The sequence below is a fragment of the Corythoichthys intestinalis genome, chromosome 3 (assembly GCF_030265065.1).
Source record: "Corythoichthys intestinalis isolate RoL2023-P3 chromosome 3, ASM3026506v1, whole genome shotgun sequence".
NCBI classification, from domain to species: domain Eukaryota; kingdom Metazoa; phylum Chordata; class Actinopteri; order Syngnathiformes; family Syngnathidae; genus Corythoichthys; species Corythoichthys intestinalis.
This window is the reverse complement of record NC_080397.1, coordinates 8,633,008-8,657,325: the sequence shown is the minus strand read 5'-3', so window position 1 is coordinate 8,657,325 and position 24,318 is coordinate 8,633,008. Positions and strand designations below refer to the sequence as shown.

At 40.1% G+C, this 24,318-nt stretch overlaps 1 protein-coding gene across 16 annotated transcripts in view; it reads right to left on the bottom strand.

Annotated features, from left to right (window-relative positions):
• The window catches only part of LOC130912782 (potassium channel subfamily T member 1-like), a 196,142-nt gene extending 172,817 nt beyond the window's left edge, over nucleotides 1–23,325 (bottom strand). For 7 of the 16 annotated variants that reach the window (XM_057830805.1, XM_057830813.1, XM_057830815.1 and 4 more), the window contains exons 1-2: nucleotides 23,116–23,324; nucleotides 6,594–6,642 (exon numbers count right to left, since the gene is read on the bottom strand). In XM_057830805.1, the coding sequence (XP_057686788.1) occupies nucleotides 6,594–6,642; nucleotides 23,116–23,182 (116 nt within the window). In that variant the 5' untranslated portion in view covers nucleotides 23,183–23,324. Of the gene's footprint in view, nucleotides 1–6,593; nucleotides 6,643–14,457; nucleotides 15,031–23,115 lie in introns of those variants that run through there. The other 9 variants (XM_057830808.1, XM_057830814.1, XM_057830820.1 and 6 more) reach the window with 4 other exon arrangements.
• Between the last annotated feature and the right edge of the window lie 993 nt (nucleotides 23,326–24,318).

The window sequence follows — 24,318 nt, the reverse complement described above, 5'->3', positions numbered from 1 at the left end:
CTGGTCCTTGAGAGCCGCAATCCAACTTGTTTTCCATGTCTCCCTCCTTTAACACACCTGAATCAAATTATCAGGATTTTTATCAGGCAACTGCAGAGCTTGCAGATAAGCTGATCATTTGATTCAGGTTTGTTAAAGCAGGGAGACATGGAAAACAAGCTGGATTGCGGCTCTCAAGGACCAGGGATGGCCACCCCTGCACTAGACAGTCCTGGAGTAGTGCCTGGTGTTTCCAACAATTGGTCCACATGGCGACACCAAAAACCATCAGCTGTCTGAACTGTGCAGGAAACAGGCCCATTTTGAGCAATGATGGTGGCAGGGGCCCACTTTTCCCAACTCTGATAACTCCGGGCCATAACAGAGTCACCAGGTGCAAAAACTCTGTTCTTGGAATGCAGGTCTCTGTACTTGACTTGCTTCCGTTGATCTATTTGAACAATGTCTCTCAAAGTTGGTGGTTTCAGCAGGTTCATGACAGTACGTAACTCTCGAGAAAACATTAGGACCGCTGGCAATACCTTGGTAGGTAGTACACCATTGGCTTGCAGGAATTTAACCATTTGACACAAATTGGGGTCCATTATGTGACCCAAGTTGTGCGGGGGCTCCGAAACAGCTAAACATCTCTCCTAACTTCTCAATTGTCTTTTCCGATGCCGTTGTTTTCATGATAGCTACCGCTGGCCACTTACCATGGGCATCTAGAGCAACCAGCAACATTCCATTTTTTGAAAGGGCCCGTAAAGTCAATATGAATGCAGTACCGAGGTTCCTGACGAAAATCCCAAGGATGAAGTGGGGCTGCAGGTGGATTTTTTGCAAATCTTCTGGCAAGACGAACAATTTTTTCCCCGTCTCTTCTGTTCATCTAATCCTGACCACCAAAAATAACTTCTCGCCATTTCTTTCATTTTAAAAATACCACTGTGACCGGTATGCAGTTGCACAAGCATTTTAGCACTCAGAGACTGTGGCACAATCACTCTCCTATCCCACAGCAAACAACCTGATTGAAGTTCCCACCTCTTATCTAAAAAAGGTTTGAGAGCGGTGTTATCACACTTAGTTTGTCCTTTAATTACGAAGTCCGTGACGATTCACAGTTTGGGGTCGTTCAGAGTTGCACGTCTCACTTGCGAAGCAAAAATTGTTTGGTTGAATTGGTTGGCACCGGTGCAGAGAATGTCATCCAAGTAACATTGTACTCCTGGCAATCCACTCAAAATGTGTTCCATAACGCGTTGAAACAGAGCAGGAGCAGACGTGATGCCAAAAGGTAATCTGCAATATCTGAAAAGTCCCTTGTGTGTGTTAACACTCCTGTGAGTTTTTGTCCACGTGCATCTGCAGATAAGCTTAGTTGAAGTCAATTTTGCAGAATTTTTGACCCCCACTCAAACCTGCAAACAAATCATCGATCAATGGAAGCGGATACTGCTCCGCGCAAAGCACCGGACACAAAGTCACTTAAAATCTCCACATGTGCGAATTCTGCTATTCTTTTTCAGAACCGGCACAATTGGTGTCGCCCATGCGCTGGTGGTGACTGGTTCCAAAATACTTTTGACCAACGAATCTAGGGCGGCCTCAACTTTGTCCCTAATTTCATAAGGCACTGTTCAAGCCTTCATAAACACAGGTTTGCTTCCTGGTTTTATGTGCAATTTCACTGTAATGTCCTTCATGCTGCTCAATTCCTCACGGAAAACCTCTTCATCCTTGTCCTAGAAGTTGTGAATAACCATCTGACAGTCGCCAAACTTCTAGCCAATTTAAACGAAGTGTATTAATCGACAGTCGTCCCATGATGGAAGCAAAATTCCCTTTTGTGACATACACTAGAAGTTTGGCAGTTTGCTCTTTGGATTGCACAGTAATGTCAGTCATTCCTTTCACGTGGACTTTATGTCCAGTGTACACTTTGAACACTGTCTCTGATGGCCTTAATGGAAGGTGTCTCAAACGCTGTTTATAGACTTGATAAGACAAAGGCGATGCCTTTCACCCAGTGTCTATTTGCATTTTGACTGGGCGACCCTCTAACTTTGGTGTGACCTAGTAACACTCAAGTTTCTGTCCACGCCCATTACATGCACGGTGTGCACGTCACTGTCATCTTTGGAAGTAGAGGCACTCTACTGCTTTTACATGTTTTCTTTTCTTATTGTCATCCATTATCTTTTCTTTGTGTTTTTTTTTATTCCGACAGGCACACTCAACATGACCCTTCTTTCCACAATTACGACTGTTTGTTTCTTTGCACCAACAGGTGGAGGCAAGATGCACCGCTTTACTTCACCTAAAACAGGAAACCGCAAAATTGCTTTGGGTACTTGCCACTTGGTGTATTCTGCTTGTCATGCTCAGTTGTTGAGCCTCCTTTGAAGCAATTTCCATAGCCCCCTTTAAAGGCTTTCTTTAATGTCAGTCAGCTTTCTGATAGTAACTTTTGTGTTGCTTCATTTCTAAGTCCACAAACCAATCTGTCTCTTAATGTGTCTTCCAAGACATCACCAAACTCACAATGTTCAGCAAGCTTCCGCAACCCCGGTACAAACGTAGTGAGATTCCCCCCCTCCTCCCTCCGATTTCTCCTGTGAAATCGTAATCTCTCTGCGATTACAAGGGGTTTGGGTGAAAAATGTGCATTTAGAGTTTCCACGATCTCCCTGTACGTTTTACTGCCGGTTTTATCAGGTTAAAAGAAATTTCTCAGTAAATTGAAAGTCTTTGGCCCAATAACGCTCAAAAAACGTGGGCACTGCTTTCTCTTCTGCTATATCACTAGCTTCCACGAATGAGCCAAATCAGTCCGTGTACGAGCTCCACTGTTCCACAAGTATGTTACGATACACTGTACAACGAGGGCTGTCCCAAACGACTAATTTCCCCCCGATTAGTCAGCAGACTATTTTTACGATTAGTCGATAATCTAATAATTCTTTCCCCCTTTTTTGTTTTTTACTACTTTAGCAATGACATTTTTGATGACGCTTATTAATTCACAAAAACATTTTGGAACACTTAAATTCTTTATTAAATTACAAATAAACACGTAAATAACAACAATAAATCGCAAACAAACAATTAGGTCAAATGCTTATAGCATTAACTAGTGCAAAAGAATGGAATTTAAACAGATTCAGCCTCAATGTAGCAATGCTAACGTTTACAGTGTTTAGTATAGATACGGTTCCGTATTTTGTATGTCTGAACTTTAATTCTACGGCGTGCTGATGACCAATAAACATCTGTGAAAAGAACTGTGGCCTATACTACGAAGCCGGTTTTCTGGCTTAGCAGGGTAACTTCGAGAGTAACTTTATCACGTGCGACGTAAATTCGCGGCTATGCGAGACTACGAAAGGTGGATATGTTGGAACCGAGAAGTGTTGCCATGGCAACACACGCCACACGCCAAACCTGGTCGTGTCAGAGTTAGATCTTGCTTAACATCAGGATTCCAATTAACCACGCTCTATTTAAACAGCACTCCTCCGCGGACGTGTCCTCCTGACAATGACAGCGTACTTGGACGACCCATACGACATTGGCGCGCGGATTGTGAGGGGCTCTCTCCGGAGGGCACGGATATTTCGGGACCGCCAGAATCCGCTGGCGTACCCGGAAGATGTTCTCCATGAAAGATATAGATTTTCAGCTGAGGGAATTCTTTACCTGTGCCAACTTATCTAGGCAGACGTCACTAATGTAACCCGCCGAGTCAGGCCCTCACAACCGCGCAGATTGTGTGTGCCTGTCCGTGCGCTCTTTCGCCAGGGACAATATATGTATTCCATCGGTGATGCTGAATATCTGCGTAAGAACACTGTATGCCGTGTGATTCGGAGTGGGGTATGGAAACGCTTCAAATTGATGCATTTATAATAATCATAGAAATATGTAGACTATTTAAACATTGAGAAAACTTGCGTTTTTTTCTGCCAACTGGAGGAGATTAAATGTCAAATCCACTGATAGGACAGACGCACAAATATAAAAGATATAAATGTTTATTGAATATGCATCTTACAGTCTTGTTTAACTGTGAAAAATCGTTACAAAAGACGGGCTTTTATTTACGCAACAACGCATGGCATCCCCGCATTTCCTTCTTCTCCTGAGTCCTCACAAATATAACTTTTTTTTTTTTGGGGGGTTGTCGGGCTCGGGCCTGCAAATCAAGTTTATTGATCGGACCCCAAACTAAAAAAAAGAACATACGTATACAGTCAAGGGGACTAAACATACAATCATCCTGTTTCGTGTGGTGATGCGTGACAATTATTTCTTACTGTTAATGTACCAAATCTTATTTTATTGTCCTGACAGCAGGCTTTATTTCTTTTCATGGACATAAGTAAACTGGCATATTGACGCATTCACAAATCACACGATCTGTAAATTCGCTGTCAACAGACCCGTTGCGCTCTACTCGCCGAAGCGGTGTTGGATTTCGCGGTGAGGGTGGATTTTAATTCCTCATAATTCCGCATGATCATCGCGCATTCCTCCTCCGTGAAGTAAGGTGCCCGTGCCATCGTCACAAGTAGTGTTTGACTCTGGTCACCGCCCCCTTTTATGTGAACGCGCAGTAACTCTGACTGGGTTGACACAGGTTCGACTAATCAACCTCATAATCAGCGTCGTAGTACCGATTGACCACAAACTAGACAACCAGGTTTTGTCAACTCCGGTTACCCGATGGTAAACTGGATTACTTCTGGGGAGGTTGAACTCTGTTCGTAGTATAGGCCACTGGAGTCTCATATGCCATCAACGCACACGTGTACACACACGTACAAATGTATGCACACACGATAAAACGCAGCCGTGAAAATTACCGTCCTCATTTTTATTTACCGTGCAATAAATGGACTCATTGCATATCCCGACAGGCTTAGCAACTTGAATAAAACGTATCGTTACTTAGCTAGATGGACATCTGCCAGCTTGTAATTGTCTCCTGTCGTATTCCAAAATTACAACTGGGTGACGGCGCTTCTGGTGTTTATTCATGGCCGACCTGCAGCCAAATTTTGCATTGAAGAGACAGGACACAACAGTGTACCCCACTTTGTTTCGTTGAAATAAGTCAATGTTTTGGCCACTCTGGTGCGCTCTTTTGGCTTTGTGCCTCTTTCCCCACTTGCATACCAACCGTTCAACATAAAAAAAAAAAAAAAAATCTCCTGAACCCCAATCCCCCCTTTAAAAATGTTCTCCTCGGATCTACACAATTCACATAGGTCACCCTTTTTTACTTAGCGAATTTCGCTAAAAGGTGAGAGATTTTCATGCCTGGAAATTGGATTTGGATTGAATTTATGAACAACTGTTTGATAAAGGAAACAGATTCATTACAGTCTGCCTCCTCATTATTTGATTTTGCCATTTAGTTTGTTTAAAGAAAATAAACGAGTCATTGACACAATTTATATTATTGCTTTGCCCACAAGAAAAAAAAAAAAAAAATCAGCAGCACTTCTTTGTATTTGAATGAACAGGACTTTTGTCCGATTTGTGTACTGAAAAATTATTTTTAAGTCTTACAACCAAAATCTTGATTAAAAAGTTTAAGTTTTATGTACTTAAAACATTACCGTTGTAGACTACAGTACAGTTAAGATTGGAACCTGCAGTAAAATATTTTTGAAGGAAATAGTCATCCATTTTGTCTTCATTGTTACTTACAACATGGCTAAAACAACTACAAGTTAAATTGTGAATAACTGAAAAAAGTGACATCTATTCGATTAATCAATTAATCGTTTAATTAATCTTCTGATTAATCAATTATTAAAAATAATCGATAGATGCCGCCGTAGCGAGTACTTATTATTTTCATTTTTGCGAAGTCTTTTTCATCTTTCAATACCTCAAAATAATTTTGGTGTGTGTTTTCCTCTGAAAGCTTGTGGGCATTGTGTTTTCTTGTCGTATCTTTAAAGCAGAGAGTTCATCTGTTGGCCACATTAGTCACATAGTGTATTTAAACTACCCTTGTTTGATATTGTTACATTTTGGTATTTTCTTAAGGCAATTTTAGTACATTCTTCCTATATGTGTTTAAAAAAAACAAGATAAAAGCGCACTTTGGTAGGACGTTTCGCTGGTGTAGATATTTTGCAAGAACACTCGTCCTGAAGGGCTGTTGTGGGTCCTGGTTTTGTTCCTACCAATCGAACACAGATTGTTTACAAAATGAAGTTTCTGCTAAAACAAGCAGCAACTGAGAGCAATAAACTGATTACACTTGTAAGATACCAGACTGGTGAAAAAGTGTCTTGTGTTGTTAGAATGAAATCCAGCACCCACTGCGGCCCTGTGTGAAATAGTTCAAATACCCTTGTTGTTGATGTATTAATATTCTATAATTAACCATGAAGCATCAGTAATAGACCATAGATTTGCATCAACACTGATAATTTTTCACAATGTTAATTTTACAAAATATGTAATATGTATAAAATACAACACTTCGTTGTTGTTGTCATTAAACTAATAGACACGTACATACTGCTTTGGATTATCAAGTGTGTATTTTTTGTCATCAGGTGAATGGCGATTAAGCGCTGCAGGGAAATTACCTGTCGCCATGGGAACTTGAAGATCGGCGTGGAGGGCTCATGGCTGCCTCTTGTGGATCATTTGGGAATGACGAATCAGGAGTAAGAAAGAGACACAAGAGTTGCATTGAGGAATAAATCACAGATGATATAATGAGACTCATTCATTCATTGTCTACTTGAGTGAATCCCTGCTTTTTTGATTTTACAAATGGCTTCACATGCCCAGCCATGTGACAGATGCATCTGGGCACCCTGTTTGGATTCCTCACTGAGGCTCCTAAAATCAGAACAATAGTTTGGGCTGTGCATTACAACCTTGTGTTCTGAGTGGTCGCTATAGCACCGTGTAGGCAGCTTTGAGTGGGCCTAATAGCACACGGGGACAGGTGAACGGGGGATGGGTGGACATCTGGAATGGAATGGGGCAATTGCATTATTCCTTTGGGAGAATACAAATACAAGATTGAGCCCTGCAAGCATGCCAGTGAACTCAGCAGTGACCCTTGTGTAGTTTCAAAGATAATAATGGCTGAAGCCCAAGTGGTAATAACCGCTAATGGAAGGAGCAAAAAGTTCAGATTTCAAACAAACAAATTAAATATTTAGATATCTTTCTTCATCACAAAAATGAATGCTATTCACTACTGAACAGCTATTTTTCAATCAAACGCCCTTAGAAAGAGTCCCAAATTCTGGCATTACTGAGAGAGAGAAAAAACGTTGCTACGGTGAATCACAAAAGTACATCCCTTGCATTTCTGCAGATATTTAAGTATATCTTCTCATGGGACAACACTGACAAAATGACACTGACACAAAGAAAAGTAGTCTGTGTGCAGCTTATATAAAATCGAGTAAATTTATTTTCACCTCAAAATATAGCCATTAATATCTAATCCCCTGGCAACAAAAGTGAGTTCACCCCATAAAAACTACGTACATCCCTAAATGTCCAAATTGGGTACTGCTTGTCATTTTCCGTCCAAATTGTCATGTGGAGTCACAGGAGTGCTGTCAGTATTGCTGCAGAGATTGAAGAGGTGGGCGGTCAGCCTGTTAGTGCTCAGACCATACGCTGCACTCTACATTAAATTGGTGTGCATGGCTGTCACTCCAGGAGGAAGCCTCTTCTGAAGACTGTACACAAGAAAGCCCGCCCGTTTCATCAGACCATGGGACATGGTTCCAGTAATCCATGTGCTTTGTTGACATGTCTTTAGCAAACTGTTTGCTGGCTTTCTTGTGTACCGTCTTCACAAAAGGCTTCCTCCTGGAGTGACAGCCATGCACACCAATTTGATGTAGAGTGCGGCGTATGGTCTGAGCACTAACAGGCTGACCCCCCACCTTTTCAATCTCTGCAGCAATGCTCACAGCAGTCCTGTAATGAGTCACATGACATTTTGGAGGAAAAATGACAAGCAGTACTCAATTTGGACATTTAGGGATGTACGTAGTTCCCATGCGGTGTACTCTTTTGTTGCCAGGAGTTTAGATATTAATGGCTATATTTTTAGTTATTTTGAGGGGAAAATAAGTTGCACACAGACTACTTTTTATTGTGTTAAAGTTTCATACTGTCAGTGCTGTCCCATGAAAAGATACACTTATATCTGCAGAAATGCGAGGCGTGTACTCACTTTTGTGATACACTGTAATTTAGCTAGGCTGAGATATTGGTATTTTCTCGGGTGCACTTGTTTGCAAGAGGCACAGTTGGTGAAATTCTGTCTGGAAAACCGCCTTTTCATCGTTTCGTAAGGGGTGGATGCTAGAAATTTCGAGTACGCCGTGAATTAAAATCCAAGCTGTTTTCTTTCCGATTATCATTCCTCTGAATTAGTTCACTATAAAACTTTGGTCTGTTTTTGAACCTTTCAAATTCTATGACAGAGGGTTTTGTATACATTGAAAGGTGGTAGGATGCTAGAAAATATTTTTATTTAACTAGTCGTATGCCTAACATACATAGGTCTGTTTACTTGCTGCTCATTATCATGATTATGCCCAGCCAAGAAATGGAAATATACGCAATGGTACAAATGTTAAAAACATCGCGTCCATCCATTTAACGTGTACAATGTACATTCACTGTGAATATTAAAAGAGTTACTGAATAAAAACAAGCACAAGTTTACCCCAGCACACTACAGGCTGTGCGCGTATGCACTCCATTGGTTAACTCATAACTTAGTGGCAACACAGGCACCAATAAGCCCACAATTACTTAATCGGCTCTGACCAAAATATTTTACAAATCGGGCTTTGAGAATCTATCGCTACTGTCCGATGCTACAAACTACCAAGCTTCAAGATGATCGGTGCACGGATGACATATTAGGGTGGTCTGTCACCTGCTGAGCGCTTTAGAATTACATTTGCTTCATTGCGTTGCATTTTATTGTAGTTTTACTCATTGACCTATTCTATAATTTTGCAGAGGGTCAATCAAGCTTTTGCTCACATTATAACACATCTAACTTAGCTATTAAAATCTAGCAGTCAAGTAGTAGTTATTATGATCCATATAAATTGTATATATTATACTAAAAGTATCAAGGTAAGCAAGTCTTTGCCCAATTTTATTCAGTAAAAACTTCCACTCGAACAAACAACATAATTTCTCCCCAAAAATACAGTATTAGGTATGTGCTCAAAGTTGCACATGAGCCAACGCGTCTACTTAAAACTGAAAGGAGGACCATTTCATTTCGCAGGACACTCCAACTTGGATAGCATTGTACAGTAAAAGGTAAGTTTGAACTTACTGTTTCTTTTAAAATTGACAAAGCAAAAACATTAACAAGCCTGGCATCCTGCGTGTCAATTTAAGAAGCCCCTATAGTAAAAATATTTTTATATCTTATTCCTGGCTTGCGACAGCCATTCTTGATAACTAGCTAACAATGTTCTTCAGAGCACAGCAACACGAGTTGCTGGTAATAATGTGGCTCAATTTGAACCATTAACCTTATTTTCTAATTGACCTTTAGGTTACGGTGTACAGTATTGTTAAATGTTTCGCCTTTCAGTATAATTCAGTAGCAGCCCCCCTCCCCCCCAGTCACCAACTGGAAGCACCCAGTCTGCCTTTCCGGAGATGTGCCGCCCGCAGCACACAGCCAGCAGCAGCTAACTTTACTGTTTATACTGAACGAAGCTGGGCTGCGACTGAGGCATGCAAACACCCAGTAATGGCGGCAACCACTAGAGGCCACCACAACTCTGATTAGTCAATATGTATTAAGGAACTCATCAACAAGCTATCCAATAGCCTAATTATGAACCTAATTATTTGATTTAAGTGTGTTGAAGGAGGGAGATGTGAAAAACAAACTGGATAAGTACCCTTAAGGATTGGAGTTCTTGACCCCTGCTCTAGAAAGTCGTTTCTGCTAATAATTAAGGGTGTAACGGTACATGTATTTGTATTGAACCTTTTCGGTACGTGGTGCTCGGTTCGGAACGGAGGCGTACCGAATGAGTTTCTGACATAATGTAACCCTTACTTTTCGAGGCTGTGAGTCGATCGGGTTACAGTTTCTTTGTGTAGATTATATTTACTCCGTCTTCTCTACTATAATGAGGACCAACACGGTAGGACAGTATAACCCAGAAACGTCAACGGCGCGACAACGTGGCCGCCGCAAGAACGCAGTGAAACGTAGGCGTTAAAGTCAATCAGCCAATGCACACCAGTCGCAGTGCAGCCGCGTGTTAAGCCTGAGTTATACTCCCGCGTTGCGGTGACGGCGTAGCGACTACGGCGTCATTCGACAGTTCTGCGGTGAGGGAACGCGTTGCTCTGTAATTCACCGCCAAGCCACTAGAGCAGGGGTTTTCAACCCAGTCCTCAAGGCACACTGTGGGTCCTGGTTTTTGTTCCAGCCGATCCAGCAGAGACAGTTGAACCAATGAGGCTTCTGCTAAAACAAGCCACACCTGACTGCAATCAACTGATTGCACTTGTAAAACACCAGATTGGGGAAAAAGTGTTGTCATCTTGTTTGGTAAGAATGAAATCCTGCACCCACAGTGTGCCTTAGTGGAATAGGTTGGGGACCCCTGCACTAGAGGGATGTGGCATTATGTTTGTACGGTTTTGGGGCATGATTGTTGACTACTTCCGCTAGTCGGAGAAAAAATAAACAATGCAAGACGGAACTCTTGAAAAGTAAATATTCTGCTCATCAACACTGAATAAATATTGAACATACAAATGTTGACGGGCAGGCGACGCAGAAGACGGTTTCGAGGCGGTCTGGCCGACTTTTGATGCCGCACAGAGAGTTTTAGACTCGGGTGGAGAGAGCTAGCTGTGGCGGCTAGCTTCAAACTGGCGTCGAGCACTGCGTTCAAGGTCTGCAAAGCCCTCCAGCCTGATTTGTTTGCCGTGTCCTACAACCAGCCAGTGGGAATCCATAGCAGATTTCTGGCGTCTAGGGAACTTCCCAAACTGCGTTGGGAGGCTTGATTTTAAGGTTATCATAAAAAGCACCGAGGCACTCTCAATCAGTGATGATGTATTGTGTGTGTGAACTGTCTGTTATTGAAAATTAAAGATCAAAACAACTCTTTTGACACCAAATCTGTGCTTTATTCTTCATATACTTGAAACATATGTACACAGTAAATGATGAAGTGCACCAACCAAAAATACGACATAAAGTGATAAAAAGTTGGCAGTTTTTGGCCGACTGTGTCACCGCTTCGTGTGGCCACTCGATTCCGACCACCCACGTCTCGGTGGTTCTTCCATTTATTTATTTTTTCGATCGCCGACCTTGGTATTTGGCAGTCACAATAATAATTTCTTGACGAGACTTGCTCTTCGATGATACTCCCGTCGGCTTGGTGCATTTTTGCGTGTAGAAAATAATATTTGATTCTATTCTACAATGGCGGTGTTTTCGCCAGGAAACAACAGTCTGAGCGGACCAATCACAGTCCGTTTTCGCTACGTCAACGCGTCTACGCGACGCGAAGGTTAGAAAAATCGAGAGGTGCGCGTCAGGCTACGGCGTAGGGTCGTAACTCGATTCTTCCTTGACGGCGTAGGTCTGACGCGGAAGTATAACTCGGCCTTTAGACGCGTCCCAGAAGCGGCTCACTGTCTTCTCGGCTATAATAATAACCAACACGGCCCCGTGTTCAATACAAAACCCTCCTACCACAACAATACAAGTAGGAACTAATATTCACGTAGGAACTAAAGTTATACAACATAAAATATACAATATAAATGAATACTACATCACATTTGTAAAATATAAACACATAATAAAATAAATAATAGCCCATTTAAATAAAATAAATTGAAATGACCTCAAACACCTGTAATTAAATAATAAGAATAATACAGATCCTGCTTACACAATTAAATTTATTAATTTCTGTGTGGCGCTTTAACTTGAGAAAATCCACCAATAAAGCTTTTGAAAACCATAAGAAAAAAAAAAGATTCATTGAGGCATTTCATTTGTAAAATACATGTTAAAATCTTTGTCATTGGGATTGCTTTTCTCTTTAGCACAGGACTTCTTTTTTCTTCTTACTTTCAGAAAGAAAGCTGACCGATACGCGGGGTCTGAAAGGCAAATTGTTGTTGGATTATCTTTAAATACCCGCTACTTTTTGAGTAGAATTCTAGCTTTGTATAGGCTAATGTTCTTATTGTTGAAAGCACAAAGGTGTGTAATAAACAACTAGCAGATTTATATTTTGCATTTTGTTTTCTTACTGTACCGAAAATGAACAGAACCGCGACCTCAACCGAACCGAGATTTTTGTTTTGTTACACCCCTACTAACAATGCATTTCAATTTGCACACTAATTTCATGAAACTATTTTGCACTATAGTTTAACATGCTACAACATAGCACTCCAGTAGGGTTCAAACATCTATGGTACAGCATTTTTGCCTTATTTGTATCTCAAACTGAAAGATGCTTGATGCACTGGTGCTGCTCATTGTTCAGTTAACACTGTTCTTAAACTCATGTTGTTTGCATTTTACTTATGTTGGACGGATGCCCTCATGTTCTTCACTCATCAGATAAGGCTGTACTTGAACTCATACAATGAGGAAAAAAATCTTTGCATGCAATTCATATTGGGCAGACAATTTGTTAAAGGTTTAATTTAATGAGCAAATTGTCAATTTAAAAAAAGGGTTGACAATCAAATATTTATCTTGTGTGCAATGACTTTAGAGTAAAACAAACCTTATCTACAACAGTAATTAAGTTGATATTTTAATTAGTATGTATTAAAAAAACATTCAGTAAAATTTACAATACATATACACTACAATCATGAGTAAATAATACTCAATTTTAATAGGTATAAAGTGATATAATCCGTTTTGAAGGGTTAAGTAAACCTTACCTAAATTATTTGACTATGTTATTGTTGATGCATTTAGGTAATATTTACTATGTAAAATTGGCCAAACTTTACACTACCAAACTGAGTGTAAATTGTTACCTCAACTTTATTGAGTAAATATTCTATAAGGTTTTTTTTTTTGTTTGTTTTTTTTAATGGTGGACTAAAATTTTAAGAACCCAGAAGCGGATTAATCACATTTTTCCCAAGATGACTACAAATTTCATCTCTAACTAATGGAATTACTTAGATCAGGGATCCCCATCTGCCGGGCCGCGGCTGAATAAACCCTGTGCTCCTGCTTAACACACCAATATCCCTGTCTACTCTAGATATAATACTACGGGATAGATTACAATGTTGTCATAGGAATCCATTGATTGGACTGCTAGCAGTACATCTTGTTTGTGTATATAATATATCTATGTGCACTTGTCCTCGATAATAACGTATTGCTAGGCCGCGGCCGCAGCACATTTGTTCCGGAAATAATTAGCCCCCACACGAGCGAAGATGACTGGAAAACCGATGTCTTTGGAGATATTTTTACGGTGAAAAGGGCACCTGACGAGCCTATAACCTCGAAGACCCACGAACTGCGAAGGAGTGGATTCGTGACCCGTTTGTGAATAAACCGAGTGATTCGAGCATGTCTGTGAAACAGGAAGATCAACTTGTAGAGATTGCAAATGACGGCAACCTTATTAAACGTACATTTGAGACAACAACTCTACCGAGGTTCTGGATTCAAGTCATTCTGGAATATCCTGACATCGCTACAAGAGCATTGAAAACCTTGCTACAATTTCCAACATCGTATCTTTGTGAAGCGGGCTTCTTAATTAATGTTTAACGACAAGGCGAAGTCGTGAATGGTGTGAGCGGTGTGCAGTTGTTGTGTGCAGCTTACATGGCAAGATGTATCTGAGGAGAACTTTTCTACAAGTCCTTCCATGATCAAACGTAAGATAATATTCCTTTCTTTCAAGAAAGTTTGTAGTGTTTACTTTGGAATCACTGCAAAAGCGCCTTTTGCGGCTATGTTTAACATTACGCGCATGCGCAGAACCGCATCAATGCAATTTTTGATGGGTTGCAAAATTTGTCGGAACACCGGTCCGTGAAAAAAACCCCCAAATAATACCGGTCCGTGGTGCAAAAAAGGTTGGGGACCCCTGACATAGATTATACTTTGAAAATTATGAAAACTATTGCCACGTGCGTAACTCTTATGATGCACCAAAATGAGCTGGGACCCCTTTTAGGACCCAGAGCCATAGTTTGGAAAATAATGAATATGAACAACAACTACAATGATTTAATCCTCTTCAAGTTTAATCATAATTTATTATGGGATTCAAAATAAAACAAATTAATGACAACGTAGAACTATAGACCGAATGGCCAGTTCAACTTTTTAGCATCCGGATAGTGACATTATTTGACAAGAATTTGCTAAACAGTAACACGGAGGTGGCCTAGATTGCTCCTTACCTGCCTGCGTCTCCGTCCTCACCCGCGGTCCCATCAGCGTACATTTACTCTCTGGCGTTGCTTGAGAGACAGCCGGTCTGCCCCACTACCGCGTCCTTGACAAAGCTGTGTCATCATTTTAAAACAACAACACATGGACACTCGAGAAGTCACTAAGCTCCGACGGTGTTTGCGTTACGTGAATGCAGCACGCCTTGGCAAGCTAGCACCCGCTTGTAGCCATCATTCGGTTGATATAGCGTCTAAGGTAGGCAATGATATCCTCCGTAAAAAGTAGTCCGTCTTCTTTAGCTCTGATTGGTTGAGACGCTATTCCAGAAAGATTTACAGCACACCTGACGGTTAATTTGAATATCAATCCGCCAGCCCAACCCAGTTTCGCGCCAATGCGGAGTGACTCGCGTGTCCCTTAGCAACAACTTTGTAAGCTACTTGACAAACTACATAACCCTGCTTCGCCACCGTATTTCACAAGAATTCCTCTCCGTTTGTCTCTCAAATAAGCGGCGCCTCCTGTTGTCGACTTGCTAAACATACACGGAAAGCTCAGGCTGGCGAAAATAAACTGCTGTCAGCATCAGCATCTTTTCCTCTGGAGGACACCAGATAAGGGAAAGGAGGAGGGTGAGGGGGAGAAGCTCTGCCTCAACCTGGAGGCACCCATAGGCGCCACGCCACCTGCCGACTGAGCAGGGAGCTGATTTTTTTAATAAAAAAGTTATTAAATAGGCATTTCGGCCAAGTTCTGTAATACACTTGATCGCTCACTGTATCGCCATTCCTACAACAAACAAACAAAAAACAAAAAAAAACAAAACAAAAAAAATGGAATGCAGTCTTATTGGCTGCCGTTGATGGCGACAGACGTCCAATCTATTTGGACTGGATCGGAAGATAGATGTTAGCCCGCCCAGTCCAAATGGATTGGATGTCTATCGCCATCAATGGCACTGAAACATGGTAATTCAATACCAGCCATCCTAGTTAAAATGGGTTGGATGCAGACCCGGCGACATGGGCGGGCATTAGGGGGCCGGGCCCACCCTGAGAGACTGCTCTGCCCGCCCTTGCTAAATTAGACTGTACTGTGTATTATTATTATTTTTTTAATCCTCCACAAAAAAAAAAAACCACACACACACGGAGAGGACGAACCCTCTATTCATCCTATTTTGATCTGTCGTCATTCAATTCAACCAATCTGAGCAGCGAATGCCTGTCAAGTTGTACGGTTTCGCCGTAATTTGTACAAGTGAGCACTGATTTTTAAATGTGTACGCCGTACGTTCGAAATCTGTACGTTTTTCGTGCATTACATTTTTTTCCCTCCGTTCGGGTTTTGTCACCGTTTCGCCAACGAGACAATGTGCGTTACTATGTGTTACTACGTTGGTTGAATGACGCGAGAAAAGTCAGAGACACTGAGAGCGAAGTGTTTGTTCTGACGCTGTTGCAAACGCGTTGCTAGGCTAGGTGGCGCCAATATTTCTTGACTCGAGCCGACAGCCTAGAATCTACGCCTAGATATCTCATGCACATAGAACTACATGCGAAATGACGGACTCGATGGCGATAGTAAACAGCCGCCATTTTAGAGCAGTACACTTCTCAGAAAGGCTCTGTTGTTGTGAACATTCCTAGCGAACCTACGTAACTTTTTATCTAAAATACTCCTAAATCGGCAAAATCTTGACTTGAATCTATCTTTAAATGATGAAACAGTTTTAAAACTTTCACGTCGAAATGAAATAATACACTGGGGAGAACAACTATTTGATACACTGCCAATGGTATTTGATACACTGCCAATGGGTTTTCCCATTGGCAGTGTATTAAATACTTGTTTTCCCCACTGTAAATACATGACTTCCAAACATAGCAAAGGTTACTATGTTTTATTTTTTATTTTTTGGATTAAAAAAAAAAAAAAAAAAAACATGAGCGGTAACACCAGTTACTTTGCCAAGTAACTAATTACTCTTCCATACAGGTAACTGAGTTACTAACTAAATAACTTTTTGGAAGAAGTAATTTGTAACTAATTAATTACTTTTTAAAAGTAAGATTAACAACACTGGTCATTAAGATGAAGTCTGCAGAATGAAAAGTGACGAAAGCGGAGATTTTATTCTGCGAATTTGTTGCCAAACACAATTTGCCTGCAACTATTGCTGATCACTTCTCAGAATTAGCAAAAGAAATGTTCCCTGACTCAAAGATTGCATCGGTGAGTTAATTTTATCAATTGACGTTTTTAATTTATATTTGGACACACTAACGAACTACCTTCATGTCAAACTGAAATGCGAGCTGCAGTGCCATGAAGTGCAGCCATCAAGACATGATAGAAATTGCCAAAAGTGGTACATTTATAAAAAAAAAAGTCACTTTCAATTTTAGTAATCATGATGTAGCTGTAGATATTTTAGGGCTGCAGCTATCGAATATTTTAGTAATCGAGTAATCGACTGAAAATCCTATCGATTAATCGAGTAATCGGATTAAACATATTTTTTAGGTAAAGAGCAATTATAAATATACATGAAAAAAAGACATTATTGAACCATTTTCAGTCAATCAATGTCTATATTTTCGATGTACATTGTTGAAAACAGCCAACAATTGCCTCTCAGATGTGACTAGAATAAAAAAAAAGACCAAGACCTGCTTTCACTCCAAAAACTTTTAGATCTTATAAAAAATATTTATATTTCTTACCTAAAAATGCCATTACGCTTGATAACACACATCACTTAAAGAGCATACGACACGAGAAAAAAAGTCTTAAATGGCATTATTATGTGAATTAGAATCATATTTTGAGACGATTCGACTATATTCAACAATTTAGCAAAACACAGATGACGAGAAATTAGTCTTTTAATCTGCCAGTTAGCCACGCCTACTATTATAGGGCTTTAGCGTCCCCAACAGGTGGATGACGTCAGCGGTAGACTGGGCTCATCGGTTTTACTATTCAGCCCATTGAGGGGGAATTATTCAGAACGAGGAAAACGTGACGAAGAGAGCCGGAAAATGTCATTGTTTCAGTCTCTCTACTCCAATATTTTTACAGGATATTCTTTTTATCCAAGTATTTTCCCCAATAGCTATATAAATGGCTTGAGAGGGAGGACCAGTCAGCCCGTCGAGGGGGAACTATTCACAACGAGGAAAACGCGACGAAGAGAGCGGCAAAATGTCATTGTTTCTGTCTCTTTACTTCAATATTTTTACATGATATTCTTTTTATCCAAGTATTTTCCCCAATTGCTAAATAAATGGCATGGTCATGACAAATAACAGTCTTGTGCTGAATGGAATATTAAATAATAAAAAAGCATTTAAAATTACTCCATAATGGTCAAAACTGTCGACTTCACCTTTACTGTCGCACCTCCCGAACGATATTTTATGACACCTAAATCGGACATATGTCATTTCCCTTCCCCGGCTTCGGAGAATGTAAACAAACCAGAAGTCGTGACAGCTAGCCGACATGCTAACCCGAACCGAGTGATGTTTCAAAGTCTTCGAAGCGGAAAATCACACATAACTAGCCTGGATTATTTGACATGATGACCCGGTTGTCGATTGTCTTCGCGGATCGGCAAACCGCCCGGCGGAGAGCAATTTACAGTTCATTCCACGGAGGAGGGTGGCTGGAGTTGTTGTGCAGCTAACGTGCTGCTGCTAATGAGCATTAGGAGAGCTTTTGACATGCCTATCAATGATCAAACGTAAGTAGTCTAGAGCTGTCCCGACTAGTTGACGTTGTTGACGTCATCGATGACGTAAATGCGTTGACGGGCAAAACATACCGTCGACGGGTAATGACGGGTTAAAAAAAATTACATGCGGATAAAGTTTAGAATGGCAGGCGCTCGCGATACAAGCGGTTGTTACTGGCACCCCCAAGGGGGCCGCTGTTATTTCAATGTGATCGGCGTTGTCAGATTGAACAAAGAGGAAGAAAGTGGGCAGCAAAGAGGAAGAAAGTGGGTGAGCGAGCGAGAGAGACGGAGCGAGATCGGCGAGTTGGAAAAGTGCGCGGCCAGCGCCGAGTTGAGTGGCTTCATCCCCCACGTTTTTGTTTTGGTCAATAAAAGTATCCTTAAAGAGCCGTCCGACGCCTCTCGGTGTTTTTATGCACGCCGCCGCCTTCCCAAGGAGGAAATCGAACGAACCCAGACGAACCGACGACAATGAGCCAAGTGAATCACCGGTGAGGAGTTGAAAACACCGCCAATTTCCAAAAAGGGCAGAGATGGTTACACGTGAAAGCGGCATAAAGCCAAAAAAGCGGAGCAGAATAACCAGAGCCTGGAATTATTTCAAGGAAAATATGGAGGGTGCCACTGTGTGTATTCTTTGCTAAGATGAGCTGGCATACCACGGTAGCACGTCGGCTATAAACGAACACTTGAAGCGCCGTCACCCAAGTATAGTTTTTGAAGACAACAAGAAACAACAAGCTAGCGGATTGTAAGTCCATACAACTCTCTAACGATTTTTTAAATGGAAGTTGCCTTTATGTGCGTCGTATCACCGCGCATTTTTATTTAATAAAATAATTAATATAATTATATCTTTTTTAAAATTATCATTAAATTTATTAGGATCATGGAAGCTCCCACTTAGGGAAAATATATACTTATATCCTATATATACAGTGGAGAGAACAAGTATTTGATACACTGCCAATGGGTTTTCCCGTTGGCAGTGTATCAAATAGTTGTTCTCCCCACTGTACATAATATAAAAAAATATATGTAAACACCACTGGCCTGTTTACTGTAATCCATGACTGCACTAATTACACTAGTTATTTAATATTATATATATATTATATATATAATAATATATACATTATATATTATATATTTACAAATAGTAGTATACTATAAAATTAATACTATATACTTAATTTTTGTTACTGTGGGTATGTGTGCATTTCATTCAAAATAATTTTGGTAATATTTCAGTGTGCCCTCTGCATTATCTTCAGGTTAAAACAAGCAAAAGTTGAAGTTTTTTCCTTCCCCCAAAAATGCGGAATGCACACCAGAAAGAGCATCTGAACTCACACAAAGTATTCTGAAAATGATTGTCCGGGACATTGCAATTCATTTTAACATTTAGAACAATATAGACAATGACATACCGCAAAAAGAGTAAGAATTGTTTTGACTCCTGTTAAAAAGGTGAAGTCTACAGAGTTTCCCTTTACATTTTTGTTGCAACCAGTCAATCCCAGCAGCATTTGACCTCATTGTTTGTGATTTATTATTGATATTTATGTTATTTATTTATACATTAATAAAGAATTTAGGTGTTCCAAAATGTTTTTTTTTTTTTTTTGTGAATTAATAAGATTTAACAAAAAGTTCATTATTAAATTAGTAAAAAAAAAATAAAAAATTATTAGATTAGTCGACTAATCGTAAAAATAGTTGGCTGACTAATCGGGAGGAAATTAGTCGTTTGGGACAGCCCTAAAGTAGTCCTTCATTTAAAGGAAGTTTGTAGTGTTTACTTTGTAATCGCTGTATTCGTATTTGACATAATACAAAACAAGATGTTTACTCACTTCCTCGTAAGTCCAATGGTCCCACAGTAAATATCCACGGTGAATGGGAACCTTTTGAAACTCCAAAAAGGCGCATACGCCTCTCCCTCATACAGAATGATTTTTCTGCAGCCGTTTGGCTGGCGTGATGCGAAAAATAAACGTATTAATCCGCAAATTCAGCCGAATCCTTCGTCCTCATACACAACAGTACACTGTAGCGTGAAGAGGACGTCTTCTACCGTACACGTCACAGCGCCCTCCTCAATGCAAGACCGAAGCCGGAAGTCACTCATTTTCATGGCGCGGGATTCAAAAAACTAAATAAAAATAGCGATCGCTTCCACACACATCCAAGCGGCCCATATCATTCAGGGGCATAAAATACCGCGTGTATTATGAAACAAACATGCTTTTTCGTGTCACATGCACTTTAAAAGTTAGGTGTTATTCCCACGTGTTTCAATTGAATTTTCATTTGTGTCAAGCCATTTTTAAGTTCTAGTTAAGTTTTAAGATATTCTAAACTGTAAGTCCTGATAGGATTTTGAGTTTTTGCAGTGTTCAAAGTAAATGTATTGTAAAATACCAGGTTATAATGTGGTGAGGATATTTGCATGCGTTCCTGAATGCACCGCGTGACGTGCGGGGGTGAGGGTGGTGCGAGAGAGCGAGAGACGTGCCTTCCTGTTGTTGTTGTCGTTCCACAAGTTCCCAAAAAAGAAATAATTGCAACCTAACGAAGCGGGTGACTCTTTGTCAACGTTACAGTATGATACCTGCTGTATTGGAGCACATTAGGGGCCAGTGCTACTTGGTGTTTTATCCAGCAATGACTACTGAGCTAAAATTGACAGTTAGCTTCATCATATTTCCATTTTAAACCCTCATCCCTCTACAGCGCTATGTTGCACAGATTAAATAAAGCCTGTATGTAAGACACGTTAGCCACGCATCGACAGTGGTCTTAATAGAAACCTAGCCCTTCGCAGGGCTACCGTTATGTACATGAGCGAGTGACAGTAACGTTAACCTTATTTATTAGCACTAAAAAGTGACTGCTTTAAGATGGTGGCTGTTTACTAACACCGCTGACTCTGTCATTTCGCATGTAGTTCAACATACATGTGATATCTATGAGACGCATCAGATACTACCTGCTACCACCGCATCATGCGGGCTAGCTTTTAGCAACGACGGCGTAGTTTGTAGCGGCTGTCGGCTGCAGAAAGTTTTTTTTTTTTATTGCTTCTTCCTCTACGCACGTGACATCAGCGCATTGTCCCGCATTAAAAGTAATCCAGGCAAAACGTGATGCTTAGAGCTGGCAAAATTAAACGATTCCTCAAGGTGAATAAAATTACTCGTATCAGTTTGTAAACTCGAGTTACTCGAGTTGCTTGAGTATTCGTTTCAGCTCTAATTATTGATTGTTCTTTGATTGCTCCAGGTTATATGTTACAGTATTACCAATAAATTAATATTATTTTAAAAATTGAGTTTTATTTTTGTTTCATATTGCACGCTATTTACAATGTTGTAAGATTAGTCACCAATTTGTAAGGGCATACGTCACTATTTGTAAGATTACCAACGGCCTCGGGTTGACAGGTATGCGATCACAGATAAGGGGGGCGGGCGGAGTTGCTGGCCATTGGGTACTGCGATTGGATAGGGATTGCTTCAGTTACAGAAATGGCAACTGAGCGGCTCCTCCGTTTCTAAATCACATTGGAATGGACATCTGTTTTTTTTTGTGCTCTTTAGCTGCTGTAGTCACCTCTTCAAGCATGAGTGTTGATTTCACTGCTCATCTTGACATCAGTGCTCATGTTTATCAGTGCATATGTTATGTTTACGCTGAAGCACTTTAGTTGAATAAATGCACACAGAACTGCACCATTGTTTTTAGTTTGTCTTATAGATTTTATGATTAACTACCCCTTGTGACTCCAGTGACAGAAAATATTTCAATGCACTGATGTAGTAATGTACACGTAATAATGCCACTGTTCAGGCTAAATTTACGTTGAAGAAATGTGCCCCTCCCCCCAACAAAAATGTAATGCCGCCCTGTAATTTCTTTCTGCAGCCAGGTCTGGTTGGATGTCTACCACTGTCATTGGCGCTGAATGTGTTAAAGAATATGGTGGTTATTGTTTGAAGGGGAAATGATACAATATCACATCTTTACCAGTTTGTTTGATTTTTTTTTTTTTTTTCAAACAAAAGCAACCTCAGGCAGCTAAAAAGATTCTGAAGTAATGTGAGTTTAGCAGCAGTTATGCTCTACTGGTGAATTTTAAATTATTTTTTTCGTTCCAAAAATAAAAACTTCAACCCCAATAACATTTTATGTCATAGTAACACAACATTTCAAGTCACTTTAGCAATAGGAATTAAGTTTGCTCATTTGTTCGGTAATTTTCAGCGCTTTGTGCTCATTATGTTTTAATAAAATATCAATACGAACACCGAACATGAATTAAAAAAAAAAAATCATATTTGTAATATTTTACAGTTAGCTTCTAACAGAATCATGTTGCGACAGTAAGTGACAGTTTAGCATGTGCTTATTAAATGCAACATTAGTCAAAAATATCCACTCTATCAGGAAGCTCACATTTTACTGTTGTCTTCTTATTTAAAACAGTGCATTTCTTAAAACTTAAATCTACTTAATACAATGAATCTGAAGTTGAAATTAAACTTTCAGGGTAATACTTGACAGCCATAATTCTTTCCTTCCTCAGTGCATAAAACAATAACTTGCCATTGCAAATATACACATGATGTAAATGGTCTGCCTAAGTTTTGAAGTTCAAATCACTGCTTTCCTATCTGCAGTTTGGTTGATCTACCAATGCTATAACCGTTTTTTTCCGGGAATTTCCCAACCCAAAAAACATGCATACTGGATTCAATGAGGACTCTAAATTCAATAATTGACCTGCCTCTCACTAAAATCCTACCCTGAAAAGCTCCAACATATCACCTACCCTTTCTAAAATGATGGACATGCAGACTCAATCTGGAGAATTTATGAAGATAGAATACATCCAGGGTAAAATTCCCCATTTCCTACATACCTGGAGCTTGTCTGTCTTCAACCATCTGTCTCACAATGGACCCCCTCAAGTTAAAGAAAACATTCATTCTGCACACGCTGATGGGGAGCGGGGCTGGATGCCCAACGTCTCCAGGAAAGCTGTTTGCGGCTCCGTGTGTGTATTCCTTGTGCTCAGCCAGCCTCACCGCGCTTCAGCCCATTATCCTCGAGGGGAAAGAGCGCTCGGAGCGTCATCGTTTTTAAAGCCCACACAGCCACTTATGGTGTGCCGTGCAGCCGCCGCATCTCACTCACTCTTTCGTCTCACTCTGGGAGCTTGATTTCCTCTGGATTTGACTGATACTTGATCATTGTGAGACATTGCACGATACAAATTGTGTAGTAAAAACCCAGAGAAGCACCAATGCAACACGTACTGTATAATGCAGTATGATTGCGAGGAATACTATTTTATGTACATAGTATAAACCACTTTTATAACAGTCTCTGTTCTATATTCACATTGTACAGCTCCTCAGACCCTCATTCTCATTATTTTCTTTTTCATTATAGGAATAATCTTTCCAGGGTCAAACTGTTACCATTATACGATATTATACAGGTGCCTTAATGCAAATGCCTTAACCACTGTAATAGAAATACATTAAATCCCCGTTAATCATAATCACTCATCTAATTTTAATGATGATTGAGAGGCATACTAAGCGTGGTAGTCATAAGTATTCATAAGATGCTTCCTGAAATGACCATCAAAAGCATGAGGTGTGTTGATCTAACACAATGTTTTATTTGGATGTTTTTACTGTACTAACCCTTTACTTATTTTGATAAAATCTCCACTAAGGGAGTCATAAAAGATGAAGCCAGTGATTCTCAAAGTTTAATGGTGCACAGGCTTCCTCACGTAAAACAAGATAAGTCCCACTAAATCATTTTATTATGATGATTACAATTATTATTGTGGATCAGAATAGTTTGTTTAATTTGGTGATAATGGTAAATGGAGGTACTTACAGTAATGGACGAAATTATTGGCACCCCTGGAATTTTTCCAGGAAATTAACTGTTTCTTCCAGACATAAACGCAATTTCAAATGTTTTCAGTATGAGTGTGTTTATTTTTTGGATTTGCATTGGAAAAACATAAAAAAGCTGAAGAGAAAAGCCAAAATGTACACAATGTTACACAATGCAAAAAATGGGCTGGACAAAATTGTTGGCA